General features: G+C 39.7%; 1 protein-coding gene across 1 annotated transcript in view; it reads right to left on the reverse strand.

The window, feature by feature from the left end:
- The window catches only part of FBN1 (fibrillin 1), a 230,897-nt gene that overhangs the window by 52,366 nt on the left and 159,635 nt on the right, over window positions 1–18,896 (reverse strand). Inside the window, exons 30-36 of the mRNA XM_029952242.1 lie at window positions 16,761–16,886; window positions 8,381–8,503; window positions 8,114–8,236; window positions 6,841–6,966; window positions 4,704–4,826; window positions 2,826–2,948; window positions 2,370–2,534 (exon numbers count right to left, since the gene is read on the reverse strand). Of these exons, the coding sequence (XP_029808102.1) occupies window positions 2,370–2,534; window positions 2,826–2,948; window positions 4,704–4,826; window positions 6,841–6,966; window positions 8,114–8,236; window positions 8,381–8,503; window positions 16,761–16,886 (909 nt within the window). The remainder of the gene's footprint in view (window positions 1–2,369; window positions 2,535–2,825; window positions 2,949–4,703; window positions 4,827–6,840; window positions 6,967–8,113; window positions 8,237–8,380; window positions 8,504–16,760; window positions 16,887–18,896) is intronic.

The raw sequence follows: 18,896 nt of genomic DNA on the forward strand, positions 1-18,896 counted from the left end.
AGTCTTTAAATCCATCCCCCCTCCCCCCACCTATTCTCCTGGCCTCATGTTCCTGTGAACATATTTTATTCCTTATTGTCATCACTACTTCTTTGTAAAGATTTTCTTCCCCTTTTTTTCTAACAAACTCCTCCATTTTTATGTTTTGTTCAGCCTTACTTCCTGGGAATTACAGCCTCCCTTACTAATGTTAATCAGCCTGTCTCCAAAACCCTTTCAAAACAGAACCTTAGGAAAAGATGTTCTTTCTTGGTTCCCATTCCACTTTTGTCTTTAATGCCTAGAGATCTTTCTTGCCTCTATTTCTATTGAGGACAATACTGATTCCCTTGGTTTCCCAAACCAACTTTCAACACTGTCCTTTGATTCCTTCTATTAATTCTGTCATTCAAGTATTTCACTAAAAAACATTATTTCAGGGCCATGCACCAGCACTATGATACTTAACAGGCACATGTGAATAAGACCGAACCTAGTTGGGGCACCTGGGTGGCTCAGTCAGTTAAGCATCTGACTCTTGATTTCAGCCCAGGTCACAATCTCATGGTTGTGAGACAGAGCCCCATATCAGGCCAGGTGCAGAGTGTGGAGCCTCCTTGAGATTCATTCTCTCTCTCTCTCTCCCCCACCTCTCTCTCTCTCTCTCTCTCTCTCTCTCTGCCCCTTTCCCATGTGCATGTGTGCACATGCGTGCATGTGCTCTTTCTCTCAATAAATAAATAAACTTAAAAAAAATGAACCTAATGTACTGTGGCACCCTGGTGAGCTTCGATAAGAATCGGCTCTATCATAATCATCCAGGTCTTTCCAGATCTGATAATCCCTCTCCTGGCTTTCTGAAATGCTACGTGTATATGCCTAAATGTACACATGTATATAATCCTGTTTTAGGTCTGATCCAGTTTGGGGTAGTGTGGACCTATTGTTTGCTAATCATTATTTTTAAAAGTTTATTTATTTATTTATTTATTGAGGGAGAGAGAACAAGAAAGAGAATCGCAAGCAGGCTCCGTGTTCAGTGTGGAGCCTGACACAGGGTTGGATCTCAGTAAACCTGTGAGATCATGACCTGAAACCAAGAGTTGGCACCTAACCAGCTGAGTCACCCAGGCACTCTGCTTTGCTATTCATTATTAATCAATAGATCTGATATCTTAATTTGCTTCTTTCAACAGAAATTAACTATCTCCCTCTTTTGTTTTTTCTTTCCCCCTCTTCCTGTAATTATCCACTCTTTTTAAGCCCCCTTTTTCAGGTCACACCCTGCCTTCAAGGTCCAGGGAACAAAGGCACAAGGTCCTCACCACCTCTGCCATTTCAGAACTGACTTCCCTTTCTGAAGAGAAGAAAGAAAGAGGTGCCTGCTAAGCATTTATCATCCTTGTGCTGAGTGCTTGACATGAATGACTTCTTTTAACTCTATGAGGCATTACACCAATGAGGAAACTCAAGTCTTGCTAAGTAGTTTGCCCAAAGTCACATCAGTGCCAAGTGATAGCGTTCTAATTGGAGTGAGGAGTGCTCTTTCTCCTGCTCATGGCACTGTTTCTGTTCTTTCTTCCCTTATTGAGACCTACACTGAATTACAGCTTTTATGTTTGGGTCATACTTCGCTATACCATACACATCTGGAGGGCAGAATCTAGTCTAATTCATCTTGGCACAGTCATAGTACATACTCTAGGTATTCAACAAGTAATTTTAGAAAAAGTGACTAAATGAGACTTCAGCAGGGAAAGAATCAGTACTTATCCCCAATATGCACAATTAGCAGCACCTTTAACCTTTGCCTGAGAAGCTACATCTGACTGAATCCTAACATAGGACCCACTTAGAAGAATATGAAGCCTTTTCTATTTTTAGGAGACTTACTTATGTCCTTAAAATCACATTCTAAAGTTTTCTTTCAAGTCCTACCATAAGAATGAAATAATCTTCCTTTCATATTTACTTAACTAGTCTCTTCTCTTTTACCCAGGGACACCTGAGTCTATCCTATCCTAGAGCTTTTGAAAACTAGCCAACACATCAATCAATCTGTTCCTGGAAGGTAAGCAATATTATATAAGTAACCTAGCCTGTAAAAGTCTTCTTTAAAATGATGCTATCTACTTTTCACTCACGTAGAATTGAAATGTTACCTGCCTGCCCCACCTGACCTTTTAGTACGAATCAGCTGGGGTCACTTCTGACACCCAAACTGGGAATGAGGTCCCTCAATAGGGCTGAGAGGTTTCATCTCCTTTCCCTGACTGAAGACTAGAGACTGGTGGCCGCTCCCTCCTTCTGTGGCTTCTGTCCTGTTGATCTAGAAAGGAGAACTGGCCTGAGTGGGAGGGAATAAGAAGAACAGGAGGATGTACACTTACATGTGTTCACAGGAGGGCACAGCTCACAAGGAGTACCCCACGCTTTACCCAAAGAACAGCAGCAGGAAGCCTTGGAGACACCAACTCCAATTTCATTGCTACAGGCTGTATCTCCATTGTCTCCTCGAGGTCGAACATCCAGGTAGCAATTTCCAGAACGGGTATCTATTTACCATACACAAACAAAAGAATGTCAGTCTATGTGAGGACTGAACATTGAAATCCATTTCAGAAACTTTAAAAACCGCAGTTTACTTTTACTAAGAAACTAAGAACAGTGCCCAAACACATATACTGGGAATTTACCTATAGAAAAAAAAATAACTAAAAGTATAAATCAGATTTATGAACTGTTTAAAATTTTAGGGTATTGCCTTTTTAAAAATTTGAGAAGGGAATGTTCAGTGAGGCTTTAGAAATAAAAGTATACTTCTCTGAAAAGCTTTAAGATCTTACCAACACAGCCAACTCGAGTTGGATTCAGCTCAAAGTCGGGCGGACAGTCACAGGTGTAGCTGCCTGGAGTGTTGACACAGTTCCCACTGATACACGTGGTTGGATCCAGACATTCATTAACGTCTAAAACCACAGAGCAAGGGGCACAGTTATCAGCCAATGGGGGGCAGACGTCACCATAACATGGTAGCAGGGGATCTGAGGCTCCCAACAGGAATTTTAAGAGTCACTAGTTATAATTACGCCTAAAAATACAGTTTTCAATACTTCTGAAATAAAACCCCTAGGGAAGGAAATATGTCATGGTCTTTGGTCTTTTTCCCCTGGAACACATTTAGCATTCAAATTTGTCATCAGGAGAAAATATAACTTTGGAACTAGGAAAAATATTCCAGTCAAGGTAACTGAAAGGAAAACACTACTGTGACCTCGGTCAACCAAAAATTCAGACACAGGTTTTAAGAAAATATACTTAATATGTGTGGCTTTTTCTTTCATCAAATTAGGGCAAGATGTCCCAGGGAACCCTTAGGAGCAGGCAACTTCTGCTGCCTCCCCAACCGGGCACGCTTTGCCTCGGTGCAGCTGAGTACAAGCAGACACACGAGGCTTAGTGCGCTTCCTCAGCCTGCTAGGAGTCACTCTCCCATCATTGATGCTATGTGGAATATTTCCCTTTCAGTTTCTATTCCAAAAATATGTACAGACTTCCAGATTTAGGACGTGGGTTTTGGCAAAATCTACCTTGTATAATCTTTTTGTCTGTTTTGAACACTGATGAAATACTGAAGAACAGACAAGCTGACTCAGAGAGAAGAGAATGGGAAATGAGGGTACCTTTCTCCTCGGGTTTCCCTCCCAGCCCGCCGTGGACCTGGGAACCTTCCTGCAGGTTCCACTGCAGAAAATTCACTTGCTCAGACTGCATGTGAACGTGGAGGGACAGGGCAGACTAATGGAAATGAGGTCAGACAGACCATTGCTGATGGTAAGCTGGGGTGCTGAGGAAGGGGTATGCGCCATGGAAAGAATTTCCTGAGGTGTGCTAGAGGCCTGGTGTGGGGTCATGATTGTTTTCAGGAAAAAATAAGAGACGAATGCCTGGCGAGGAATACCCTGGTCCAGGCTTATTGCAGGGAGGTGGTCATGGTGGTGGCGGCAGTGGTCATAATCTGGAGAGCCACTGAATCATCGCTTTTTTCGGTAGCTGGAAAAAAAGTTTTTCCTTGAAATTCTGGGCCTTTCCAGAATGGAACATGTTTCCTCAACATCCTTGAATAGACCAGTGGCCCAGAAGAGAGAATGGGGATGCCTTGCAAAGTCTTAACTCAGTGCCAAAGGGAAACAAGTGATGATCCACAGAGGGCCTATAGCTTTTCTAATTTTTTTTCTTATGTTCCCTGAGAGTCCCCTGCTCTCCAAGAACATGATCTATACCCTAGAAATTGGTGGCTAAGTTCTCTGTGTCACAGTCTCTGGTGATCATGGACAGGCCATGGTGGGAAGGAGGTGTTAAAATGGAGAAGTACCAGGAGAACACTCATGACCCCATGCGTGGCCTTCAGAAGGGAACTTCCTGAAAATGTTCCTAATGAGAAAAGGAACGGCTGGGAGACCTTTCAGCCAGAGCGCCCCTAGAATATTCTTCTGCAGCATGAGCTTGGCTGTGAGGCTACAAACTCTGTTCCTTCAACCGTCTGCCACTCGTTCCTCTGCATCCTCACAGGTACCCAGTTCCAGGAAATTAATTCCATCATTATGGAATTATGAATATGATATCACATCATTGTGAATATTCTTGTGAGGTCCCAGTGATGCCCCAACAGCCAGGTCCCCAGGACACCTGGGAGCAGATTTCGATGGGAATGGATGTCTTACCTGTACAGTTCCCGCCACTTCTGTCCAGTTCATAGCCTATCTCGCACTCACAGCGGAATAGGCCGGGAAGGTTGTGGCAAGTTCCAAAAACGCAGATGTTCGGAAGCGAGCACTCATCGATATCTTGAGGAGGGATACAAAGGGGGAGAAATTAATTTTTTTTTTTTTTGCTAAAAGAACTGCCCAGTTTTATTAGGCACCTGATGTTACTAAGAAAATGAGGACTGCCGAGGTGCTTGGGTGGCTCAGTGAAGCGTCTGATTCTTGGTCTCAGCTTAAGTCCTGATCTCATGGCTTGTGAGTTCAATCCCTGCATTGGGCTCTGCGCTGATGGTGCAGAGCCTGCTTGGGATTCTGTCTCTCCTCCTCTCTGCCCCCTCGCTGCTTGTGTGCTCGCTCTCTCTCTTTCAAAATAAATAAACTTAAAAAAAGAAAAAGAAAATGAAGACCATCTAACATCAATCTACATGCTTCTCCTATAGTCCGTTAGGTGATTTGCCAAGTATAGTGAAGCCCCTTAAGTGAGACCTCAGTTTTTTTCAGTCTCCATTACATGCCAAGCAGTAGGCTAAGCATTAGATGTATAGAATGTCTGGTCTTTTACACAGATTCATGTCATTTTTGTGAAGTAAGAGTTAGAAAGGCTACCTTAGACTAAATTCTTTTGTTGTTCTTATCTATACAGTCATTGTTTTTTATTGTGGGTTATAAAGTTTTACAGACCACAGAGGCTTTATGGTACATTTTGTAATCAGTTTCATAATCTTCTGTATCCCTAAGTGCTATGCTGTATGCTTGGCATTGCTGATGGAGACCTGAAACCGAAGACCCTTCTTCCAGGCCTTGGATCCTGCCTCATGTCCACATTCTGCGTGTGTAATGGACACGCAGGCACATTATCAGCCTTGAGACTGGCTTTAAACAGCCATGACCACTCTGCCGGCAATGATTTATACTAAGAACAAACAAACAAACACAACCTTCCCTTACAGCATGAAAAGAAGCAAACCTTTGACTGTGCCTATTTATGTTACTGGAGGTGGCACAGTACCTGTTTTGCTTGGATGTTCAGAGTAACAAAAGTAAACAAGGCATTAGGCACATGGTCAAGAGCATAATCTGGTTTCTTGCCTCAGAGGAATTTTATATCAAACTCCACATATTTAATATAAACTGTATAAAGAACACCTAATGGTTCTATAACAAAGGAAAGTATTTTCATAGAACTATATGAGGGAATTAGTATACATGTCATAGCTAAAGACTGATTTTGAGTTAATGTCCTACTAACAAGCAACAATTATTAGTTACGACATTAATCAGGGCCTTGTTTAAACTCCTACTGTCAATTGTTATCAGTTGTTTATTTCTACCGGAATCTTTTTAGTTCACTGTAGACACTAATTCTTCTCAGTGTGGGATAATGCACTTAGGTTTGACAAGTGTGGGCAAAGAGAAGAACCTTGTGTTTCCTAGTGGGAGCCAGCCTTAGCCAACAGACTCCTGGGATTCTTCTTGTCTGACCAACACTTGTCAGAAAGACAGAGCCTTGCACTGAGAGACAACATGACCTATAGCATTATTCCCAAGGGTCCCTTACTGAATGGATTTGCAAAGGACTGTTCTGTGTTCACATGTAGTAGATATTTAGAGACCATATGAGACAAAAGCAGTACATTATTCTACATATGGAGAAGATTATCTGCTCTATTATTTTAAAGCTTTTATTTCTAGAAACCAAACCATAGCACAGATTAAAAACATATTTAAAGAGAATCCTTCAACAGGACATTAACAAGGGACCGGAACTTTGAGCTCTTTCCCCCAGCAATGGGGATAAACAGGTCAAACCGAGTTAATCACACCTGGTTAGTCTCTCTCTCCTAGGACCAATGGGTGTACTCTTGTAGACCATCTGGCCGTGGCTGGATGTGCAGCTTGTGGCCAGAAAGTTGAAATTTTCTCTGCACAAAGAGAAAGTGGTCAGCTGGAGACCTAATACCTCCACAAATGGAATTGACCAACTTAGATGTGAAGGCAGAACACACCTCAGTGAAAAAACACAAAATTAGGAATATTTAAATAACCTAATCTTGTCAGGCCTTACAAAGGCCCTGGCAGCTTCCCCATCAGTTACCTTCGCAGGCTTTCCCATCAGCACTGGGCACAAAGCCCATGTCACATTCACAGCGGTATCCTCCCGGGGCATTCAGGCACTGGCCATTGCCACACAAATTCAGATTCTCAGAGCACTCATCCAGATCTACAGCCAGAAAGAAACACAAGTTACTCTTCCTTAGTCAGGAGCCTTCCAGTTCCTCACACCTGATCTTTTTTATCATTATCAACTTCCTTAGTATAGCAGTTGTTTGTCATATTTTCTATGTGATACATTTAAACTTCTTTTTCCCTCTTTGAATGTTAGTATTAAATACTCCATGAATTTGGGGTTCAGATTTGGAATCCTCAATGCTAAATTATCCCTAGTGATGTAAAATAAATTATAATTCATTTGACTTATAATTCAAATTAAGGCTTTTTCAAGCAGGGTCACCCACATGAGGACACATTCATGACAGGAATAACATGCCATGATTTGTGCCTATTTCTTAGGTTGCAGACTGAGCTCAGACGGGCAGCAAAAGACCTAGAACAGCAGCTACAGAGGAGGCCAAATGTTCCTATCTGCTTAATTTCAACTCAGTCTTCCTAATAACCACAGGCATTAAATATCAAATACACGGACCATATATGTCCGATACATGAAATGTTGAATAGTTTTTTAAGAAGTAATGGAGGGTTTATGATAGAATTTCACTGAGTTAGACAAAAACAATTTCAAATATGATAAAAATTTTCAGTGAGTTGGAAAAATTCCAGGCAAATCACTGACTGGGCCTTAGTTTCTTTTATGTTTTAATGATTGTCCTGTGAGCAGAATGTTCAGGATACATTAATGCTTTCAAATCATATGGAATGGATCTCAGTATCTTATTGAAATCTAGAACATCTGCATCCCTTTTTCTTACATTGCTTCCTACAGCAGGCTCACTCAGGTTTGGTATGAGAAAGAAGCCCATGGTGAGAAATAGGCACAAAAATATAAAGGCTAAGGATTATAAAAAGAAGTGTGATTTAAAAAAAACTAATCATATCATTGCATACAATGATACCCACATCAACTATATAACTATATACATGTATATATATATTTAGTAGCTTCTGAGGTCTCCCTCATTGACCTGGTTCCAAATTTCCATTCCACAGGGATGTAGTTTCGTGTAACTAAACTTTTCTATTAGAAGTGGTCTATAACTGACCCAGCCTTCAGAAAAAATCCCAACAGTCTGAAAGCTGTGAAACACCTGGCTTCTCTGATTGCCATTTCCAGTTTCCCCACACGAGGCTACCTGTACAAGTGAAGCCATCCCCTGTGTATCCTTCTTTACAAAGGCAGCGGTAAGAGCCCATGGTATTCTTGCAGTCTGCATGTTGGCTGCACATGTGGGTTCCATTGGAGCATTCATCCAGATCTTATGGAAAAAAAATCACAACGTTACACACAAAAAGCATGACCTCTAGTGTCAACGGTATACAAATTTTTTACAGAATAAATATTTTCATGTTTATAATCCATGCAACTCATGAGAAGCCATTGCTGCTGTTTTTCAACCCACCAGTGCACTTAATGCCATCTCCAATCCACCCAGGGCTGCAGCTACATTTGAAACTTCCTGCCGTGTTGGTACATACGGCATGTCTGTCGCAGTTGTGTGCTCCGATTTCACATTCATTGATGTCTGGAAAAACAACCAGTGGTTTAAAAAATAGTTTAGCACAGATGCCTTTTTGGTCTTTTAAATAACTTAGCAATGGCAACTAGCAACTTCAAAAGTTGATTCACTTTCACACTTTCCAGTATAATATAGATTGGCTTAGCATCCACATATACAACTACATATATAGCTTTAAATTCCAATTTATAAAGAAAGAACAATATGATGCTATTAATTCTAATTATCATCCATTGTTCTAATGTGTCCAGTTATTGCAAAACAAAATGAACCTCTGTCAAGTTGAAGGTCTTAAAATGTGGTTTGCCTTTATGGTATCAACACTCATCATCACATGTTTCTATTCCTGATATTTTTATTAAATCAATTACAAAGTAATGGTGCACATTGTTTTCATATCTCATACAAAGGAATACAATGTTGTTGACATACTAGAAACCTTTTTCACTCATATGCTATATATTAAATATATTTTATTCTTAGATGGAATTACTGTATTATTTAATTATGCTTTATTTCTATAAAAGTTTTACTTTAGGTATTGCTAATTCAAGCCCTAGCAGAGAATTTTCCTTAAGGCAGTGAGTGAACCATCTTCCCTCTTGCTTCTTAGAGTTCTATCACGTTGGAGAAGCAAGCCTTCTTGTATATTTCATGTAAAATTCAAATCAATCCAATGCAGATTTTTCTGTAAAAGGAGTACCAGATTAAGGTCATATTACTATTAAAAAGACAATGGGACTAAAATGGAGTCACTTGGACTAAGCTCTATATGAGCAAACCATGGCTTAATACCCAAATTAATTGCTGCCTCTCCCAGGAATAAAACCTTTAACCAGTCAACCTGGAATTACCTGGTTAGCACTACTGAGGTCATCTACCTGATAGAACTCATCTGTCCCCATAGAAAGGTGACCTTGCCTGAAGCCATCTAATCCTTCCTTCTTTCTATATCCCTTTGCACCCAAAAAAGGCTTCCATTTTGTACAGCTCCTTGGAGATCCTTTGTATTTGCTAAATGGGATGCTGCTGGATGCATAAATCATGGAATAAGGCCAATAAGATCTTTATATTTTATTCAGTTGCATTTCATTTTTTAACATTACTAAAAGACTCCAAATTCTTGAAAGTTCTCCATTCTCCAAAATTCCATTTCCAAATTTAGCCAAGACAGATTCTATAATATAAAAGGGCTATAAGATGTAAAGTGAAATGTTATTTTTCTGTGATACTGTGATTTATAATAAGAAATAAACACTTGGTCTCTATCCCTGTTTTTGGAACAGAGCCCCTAAAACTCTTGGAATTACCTCGTGATGAGAGCACGAAGGTGTATTTTGTTACATTTATGAGGTAAATTTTGGACTTCACCTAAGCATGGGGTTTATTGCCAGGAGAATCAACCATATGATTAGAGGGTTAGAACTTCCAGTTTCACCCCTGACCCCCATGAGAGAGAGATTGGGGGTTGAATCAATGGCCCGTGACCAGTGATTTGATCAATCATGCCGATGTAATGAAGCCTCCAATGAAACTCAGAAACCTTCTGGATTAGTGAGTATGTGAGGATTCAAGGAGAATGGCTTGCTCAGAGAGGGCCTCGAAGTTCCACACTCCTGACCCATACCAAGCTCTATGCATCCCTTCTATCTGGCTGTTGCTGAGTTATATCCTTTTATAATACACCAGTGGTCCAGCGAGTAAGCTGGTTTCCTGAGTCCTGTGGTGGGAACCTTTAATTTGTAGGACTAATAGCCAGTAGTTCAAAAGCACAGGTAACATACTGGACATGTGACTGGAAAGTGAAATGAGGACAGTCTTGTGTAACTGAGTCCTTAAACTGTGGAATATCTCCATGTAGATATGGTCAGAATTGAGATGAATTTTAAGACACCCTACTGGTGATCAGAATTGACATTGGTACCCATATCTTTACTCTCCAAACTAAAACCATTATGAAAGAGAGGTACTTAACCTTATAACAACTTTTTCATTAATTAAGAACAAGAACTCCTAAGTATGGATACTATACACAAAACTTAGGTCAAGAGGGATTTTGGCATGTGAAATGTTACAAGAATTTTCAGTGATCATTTGAAAAGTGGCATGAAAAAGAAACTGGGCAAGCAACTTATGTTTACCCTTTTGTTTACTTAAGAAGCCCAATTAAATGATTTGAAAGTGTTTGGAAACACACAGTTTGCCAAATGTTCCTTCTGAAGCCCTGAAATGATCCTGAGATCTTTGGCTTCTTCATAACTTTGAGAGCAAACACAAAATAAAATGATGACATTTTTCCTACAAAATTACTTTGTGATATCACTAATAATCATAAGATGAAAACATGCCTGGAAGAAAGTTCTGACCATTAGAATGTTTTGTATGGGTTAACTTTAATGTAACGTTGTCAGCAACATGAACCTATTGAGTTATTAAAGCAGGTCAAAAGAGGCACATACCAGGCAGCTTTAGACTTGTGACTGGAAGTTTTAACCAACTGAATAATTGAGCACGGCACATTCCAAGGAAATGAAGAGGAAGGCCAGCCCAGGGATAATAGTGGTAAGTATGCACAAGAATTCAAGAAAGTAAGCCTGACCTAACGGGCTCCCAAACAGGACCATTAACACTTCTTTCTTCCTCAGGTAAAAATCACTTTCCTCAGCCTTAATGACCAGTTTTGCAGAGTTGTGTCTTCATTTCCCTTTTTTACTTGTCATAATCTCTTCTAAGTTAGGTAGAAACAATGAGCTTCAATTGCCAAACTATGGAGGCTTCCAAATGTTATAAAATTAAGGAATTCTCCAATTGGAAAGAACTCAGAATTTGACTTTCCTACTTCTCAGTTTCTCAGAGGAGGATACAGCCATTCCCAAGAACATGGGGACCTTCAAGGGCCCCAAGGTCAGTAAGTGGAAGAGCCAGAACCATGCAGAACTCATTTTCCCTGTCTCCTGTGTGGCACTCTTTTCCCTGGGCCACAGCAGCATAATTGAGCTGATTTCTTTAGTCACATAAGGGCTTTATTCTAAGTCCCATTTTATGGAATTTTCAAAACCTTGGTATTAACAGACTTACAGAAATTTTCACTCATCTTTTGTACTAAGTACAATTTTCAGAGATGATCATAGCCTGTCAATCTAGTAATTCTGTAATCTTTTTCTTTACAATTTTCCAATTACCAAAGGTATCCTTATTTTCATATGGAATTTTTGCCTTCTATAATCTTGCAATTGAGAAAGTTACCATTTCTTTTAAAAGTAGTCTCCCACTCTTTTAAAATCATTAATAATACACTAATACAAATTCCTTTTTCTTTTAAATGTTTATTTATTTTGAGAGAAAGAGAGAGTGCAAGCAGGGGAAGGGGAGAGAGAAGGATTCTAGACATAGAATCCTAAGCAGGCTCCATGCTGTTAGTGCAGAGCCTGACATGGGTCCCAATCCCACGAAACCATGAGATCATGACCTGAGCTGAAATCAAAAGTCAGACGCTTAACCAACTGAGCCACCCAGGTGCCCCAAATGCTACTGTAAATTTCTAATTCAAGAAAATGCATGCAGTCTTACTGCAATGTTTTCAAGGTGAAAAGGAGTTCTATATGCAAGAATCCATGTATGGTAGGTTTTGGATACTAGGAGATAAGATAACTCAGGAGCCAATATTCAATTCTTTATTTTGTGACTATTTGTTTAAGTCATTATCTCAATGACTTACTCTTAGTATGTAACAAATGAATTAGAAACTGCTGGGCAGTTCAGTCAGCCAAGCATCTGACTCTTGACTTTGGCTCAGGTTATGATCTCATGGTTTTGTCAGTTCAAGCCCCATTTCGGGCTCTGTGCTGACAGCAAGGAGCCTGCTTGGGATGCTCTCTGTCTCCCTCTCTCTACCCTCACCCTCGTCTTCTCCCTCCCCTACTCACACATGCATGCTCTCGCTGTCTCTCAAAATAAATAAATAAACTTAAAAAAAAAAGAGTTGGTCATAAAGTGTAAAGCATCCTTGAATAAAATGTCTTTGCATGTGTATGATGTGCAGGCGTGCTACTGCCAATTATTATTTATTAATTATTTCCATGGCAGACTTGTGCCTAAGACTATACCTCATTATAAAAGCAAACAGAAGGGGAAACTGAGTCATAAGGAAAACAAGCAAACAAAATGCTGTATTCAAACATGTACTCTTCAATAATGTGAAGGAAACACAGCGCATGCTTGCCAAGAACATCTCTTTCTGTACAAATGTTCTCTTTCCCCCACAAGTTTGCTCCAGACATAAAATTCCTGTTTTAAGATTAAGAATAAACATAAGCCAAGAAAAGCAAGGAAATGCAAATTTAGGGCTGACACTGCAATGTCCTTAACCCCACCGAAGTTCCCTCACAAAGACTCAAAGGTCCTACTTGCATGGCTGTCTTGACAGGCAAGGGTGTGGAGTGAGCAGACCCCATGCACAGGCTCTGGGTGTGTTCCACTGACATTCAGGTAAGGGCTTTGTGCTCTTGGCTGCTCTGGCCTCCTCTGACAGTCATACAAGGAGAGGCTGTATCACCCACACACACCTGCCCTCCCGCCATCTGGCCACCAGTCACAGCGGAGCTGGCACCCTGGGAGATCTCCTTGGCTGGGCATGGGGAAGTGGACATTCGAAAAAATGGAGAAGCCAAACATGAAGGCTCCTTGAATTTCTCTATTTGGATCCAAATCTGAGCCAAGACTATTTAACTGAACACCCACGGAGTTTTCACAGGCTGACAGCCAGCCGAGGACAATTAGTAGTGATAAGAAGCTGGAAGGAAATGGGCACAAATTCTCACCGAGTCTTGATGGTTTTGAAGTATATGATTCTCTGTCATGGACTAAGATTCATGAGTAACATTTCTTATGTGAAAAGCAGCAGAGAGTTTGAGAAAAGGAATTATCCAGATACGCTGCTATTTTAACTGTGAACAGTTATGATCTTAATGGTATGCTTGCTCACTAACTGCCTGGATAAGCACGGGATGGGAGGTAGGTTTTCAGACGGTCGTTTTTGACCAGGGATGGCACCTAGCAGCAACCTAGCTCTTTTTCTTCCAATTTATTGTCTAATTACAATGACATGGAATGAACAGCAGAAGCCTTGCATGTGGGCCAGAGAAAAACTAATCCAGTCCCTTAAGCTAAGGACAGAAGAGCTGTGTTCTAGATGTTAAGCAAATATACATCCTCCCTCCATTAAAGTGAACATTCCCCTCAGTGATACCCATGATTTGAACAAAGCTTAAGGGGAAAAAAGAAACCCTTAACATCTGTGTGGGTTGGGAATGTAAGTCAGTGGGTGGATTCTGAACACTGCTAAAGTGATTGGGAGGAAAAAAAACATGTTTATTTGTTAAAATGGAAACAATCAGTAATGACAAGGGAACTGAAATATTTAGACAAAGCTGTAATGGAACCCAGAGGACATTTTTTTTAGTTCTCATGAAACAAAATTCTTCCCTATGAAATAGCATACATATTTTTATAATTCCTTTATAGGGTACTCATCTAAAAATATATACATATAAAATATATACACATGTATATATTATACATGAGGAGTATACACATTGCATGTATACATATTTGTACAAAACATATTTACACATATTATCAAAATCATCATCCCCGGTTTGTTCTTCACTGTTCGTTGTGGTGTGGCTCGCTTATCCCATTAGACAAGACACATAACTCTATTTACATTAGTTGCCTGGGACATTATAAACACTTGTCTTTAACATGACTGTCACCAAGGCAACCTGATGGTATTCTAAGTTGGGAGTGACACTAATTTTAAACTAAAAGCAGACTAATAGAGCCCTAGTTACACAGAATTAAAAATACATTTTGGCTCAGATTTTTTAAGACTTGTTTTTAAGTATACCAAACTTGCTGCCAATTCCTGTTTGTGCAAGTCATTTCCAGTCAAATGTGATACCTGTGGTTGTATAACAGTATTCATAGAGCACCTCTTTCTCTCCCTTTCCTAATGTACCCCCTCTATCCGTACCTCACTGCAGGGGTGCTGACCCAAGAGGCACACTTGGTTCCTAGGACAGCACCTAGAAACACTAGCAACAGCACCCTAGTGAGCTGCTCAGGCTCATGCCCCAGCGGAAGAACTAGCAGTAAAGTCCAGAGTCGTATTACTTCACAGGAGAGTATCATGTGCCATGCGGCTCTGATATGCAAGTGGCTGTTAAACTTCACAGTGCTGACTGGGCTTTATGAAGCCGAAAAGTCATCTGGGGCTACGATTTAAAAGTAGGGGGGTGTTGGCCCTTAGGAAAGAATGGAGTATTTCTTGGACTTCAAATCTAGGTTTCTGTTCATGTGATTTTACAAGACTGCTGTTCTTAATGTCAAACTGGTGTCACTGGTGTCATCTCATCGAAGACGGGGTACACGGCTCTCACTACCACAGTGCAGACTCAGTTATGAAAAACATGCCTTTTACTATACAGAGTAAGATTCCCTTCTCTAAACTGGTCTCAAGCATGTGTCAGCAAATAGTAGTATAGAATTTCGCTGAACTGGACGTTATGTCTTTAATTAAAACGGCTTATAGCTACTGTGTCCTATATGTCTCATTTTACAATGACAACAAAAGCTACTGTTTATTCAGCTGCTACTGTATGCCAAGCACTGTGCCAAGGGCATCATATACACCATATCTCATTTGCCTGAGCTGATACTAATAGTGCATGAAAATTTAAGCTTTCTTCACAGTGAAAGGCCTAAAATAATCAGCGTCTCCACATGCGTATCTTAGCTGGAATTTGGAGCATGAAATTCTAGAGATCCTTTTCTTATAGAGAATGCAGACTGTCCCATTAGATGAACTTCTTCCTAGCCTCTCGGTTCTTAGGGCTAAATTTCATGGAGTTCAACTGAACCAACAATGGTATTAGCCTCTGTTAGGTAAAATGCAATATGGAACTACCTTACCTTCCTTCCCCTTCATTAGTGCCAGACCACCCCTTACCTCAAGTCCTGTATTTGTCCTGAAAGCTAACAATAAAGAATGAACCACACACATATTGAGCTAAACATCATCTGCACCCCAGGGAACAGTAGTTGAGATTTTAAACACTGTGCCATTTATTAGAATGGACCCACAGCCATGCTTCGTCTGAAGAGTAATATAGGGAGCATGAAGGCATTCTAGCTTCATGTTCTTTTTATAATTTGGCTAGAATCTGTCATTTTTGAACCAATAGTAATATTATTGGCATTATCTTGTATATCTATAAATTTGAAACAGCATTATTGGACAGTTTGGAATGTTAATAAATATCTTTGCAAACTTTCTTGAGAAAATGTTGATATAATTAAGAAAAGGACATTTACCACATTGCCAACGTGCAAATATTTTAATGTTCATTTCAAGTCACAGGGGCTTGCCAAACTGGCTTTTGGAATCAAAGTCTGTTATTTGTAAAGAAATTATGCCATTACCTAATTCAAGCACACCATGATCTCCATTATGTTTTAAATTATGTTATATCCCATAATCTGTTATATTAACTAGAGTACAACATTATTCCACACACTTACCATCATAACCTCTAATTTGAAAACACCAACTAAACACTTAAAAATAGTATCATCTACACAGAGTGACTTCTTTTATTTGGTGTTTAATAAAATGATCTATAAATGTCGTGGAAAGATTTTCTTATGGGCTATAGGTATTAGGCAAACAAAAATTACAAACGGTGTAATTATCACTTCATAAGATTTGCTAATTCCAAGGAACTACTTGGGCTAAAGCAACGTAGTACATCAAAAGGGCACTAAATAAAGGAACTAGGAGACTGATGGGAATTGATGAAATATAGGAATTGTAGGATATTTCTTTAAAAAAGTAATTTTAGTTATAAAACCTTGACTGAAATGTTGACAAGGGAGGCTTGCTTTAACAAAGGGATAGGAATGCTTAGCAATTAGCTAAATAAAAATGTGATTTCTAATGTAAAAATTTGATGTTTATGGTGTTATAGTAGTAATTCATTCAATATGCCTTTTTCTCACAGGCAAAGGAAAAAACTTCAGTGTAGATCTGATATAAGTATTACACGTTTCAAAGAAGGGCAAGGTAAGTTAAAGAAAAACGTTACACAAAATGCTTTATAATGCAATTAAAATATCAGTGGTTTTAAAACTTGTATTACTCTGTAATTATGGCAGTTGTTTCTTAACCATCAAATATTTTCTTGTTCAAATTGAAAAAACATACCTGTACAGCCAGTTTTCCCTTTTTTGCCTGAATATCCCATATCACAGTGGCAGATAAATGAGCCTTTGGTGTTTTCACAGGTTCCACTTAGGCAGATATTTGGATTTAGGTCACATTCATTGACATCTGTAAAACACAGATATTATTAATACATGTCACTGTTCGATATCATTGAGAACTTTTTCCCCTGACAGAAGACAAAAACAGGATCATATTTATAGAGCTCAATGCACATCTGCCACACTCAATTCATACTGCAGCCTACCCTGGCAGACTGGCTCTCTATCTGGGCCATGAGCGGGAAGTCAGGTAACCAAATAAACGAATTGAATCTACGCTGCATGTAGAGCCTGTGTATGTGACAGTCTAGAAAACTTTTTAAAATGACATATTCTGTTGCAAGATAAAAAATTTAATTCAGCCTGAGACTCCCAACATTTTAATTTCTGTACTTTAAAAGAAAGTATAGATGCACCAGTAGTCTTAGTGCAGATCGTGACAAACTTTGCATCTTTCCCAAATTAAAAATTGTCTATTTTTTACGACACTCACTTTATTGTTTTTTTAAAGTTTACTTATTTGAGAGAGAAAGAGACAGCATGAGTGGGTGAGGGGCAGGGAGAGAGAAGGAAGGGAAGAGAAAGAATCCCAAACAGGCCCTGCACTGCCAGCACAGAGCCCGACACGGGGCTTGAACTCACAAAACCACGAGATCATGACCTGAGCCGAAATGACTGAGCTACTCAGGCTTCCCTATGACATTCACTTTAATTTATAGGGCTTCATGAATATCCAGTAAGGGTTTCCTGAAGATATAAATGTGATAGAATTTAAAATTTTAATTCTAGACTCTCACTTCTGGCTGAGATGGGATTTGCTTTCCCATGTGAAACACCAGCAAAAGGACAACAGAGACCACAAAGACAGTGATGCCTGAGAGAAAACAAGGTAGGTGAGCCCTATAAATGCCCTAGATTACAGAGTATGGGCAGTTTTAAGGTCATGGCACAAGGGAGGGGATGACAGATGGAGCCAAGTAGTGTCCCAGAGTTGAGGGGATAATGCTGGACATCCTGGAAGGTCAAGGTAGCCAGAGTTCACAGGGAAGAGTAAAAGACAGAAGGGAGAGAAAGAGCTCTGGGAATCTGCAAAGGCTGCCAGTCATATATTCAGATAAGTAGTGATCAGGGCATTCAGGTAAGCAAGCTACTCAAAGCTAGGGGAAGTACCACTCAGAAGAATTAGGGGGAGCAATCATCAGGGCTCACAGAAGTCCTGGAACTGTGCCTGTTCCTACCGGTCAGATTGGAAAATCTCATAATTCAGAAGGGTCTTGCCTCAGTAATGGGGCAAAATAAGATTTAGGGTAACTGCTGCTTAAAAGCTTAACATCAAAACTTTGAAAGGACCCATCTGTTTCCAAATAACTGGGTTCCAGAATAAAGCCCAAGAATATGTCTGGAGATACAAAAGTATCTAGCGCCTAGTAAGTCAAAATTTATAATGTCTGGCATCCAATCAAAAATTACCAAGCGTTCAATGAAGCAGGAAAATATGACCCATAATGAAGAAGAAAGTCAATTTACCAAAATGACTCAGAACTGACACAGATGATGGAACTGGTAGACAAGGAGACTGAAGCCGTTGTTATAACTCTTTCACATACTCAAAAAGCTAGAGGAATGATTGGACACATCAAGCAGAGACAATGTGAAAAATGACCCAAATCAAATGTTTAGAGATGAAAACTACAATGTCTGAGATTAAAAAATTCTGAATGGGATATTGGCGAAGAAAACTGTAATGAATTTGAAGACATAGCAATAGAATACATCAATACAATCAATTCTAGAATTATTGTATTCTTGTCAGAAATAAATTTTGCTTGCCTTTAGTAAAAATATTTTAAAGGCCTAGACTCTAGTCACAGCAGAAGGGTTAAGGGGACAGAAATAATGCACAGACATAAATACATGTGTAGAGCTGACCAATGGTTAGCTCAGTCCACATAACACACCTGACAAGAACATTCTATCCCAGTCATAATTAAGTTGCTCTTTGGACTGCTGGCTTTGAAGTATGAGTAACATGCTCCTAAATATCCTTACTTTCCCCATAGGATCCACTTATCAACTA

The sequence above is a fragment of the Suricata suricatta genome, chromosome 9, assembly GCF_006229205.1.
Source record: "Suricata suricatta isolate VVHF042 chromosome 9, meerkat_22Aug2017_6uvM2_HiC, whole genome shotgun sequence".
NCBI lineage: Eukaryota > Metazoa > Chordata > Mammalia > Carnivora > Herpestidae > Suricata > Suricata suricatta.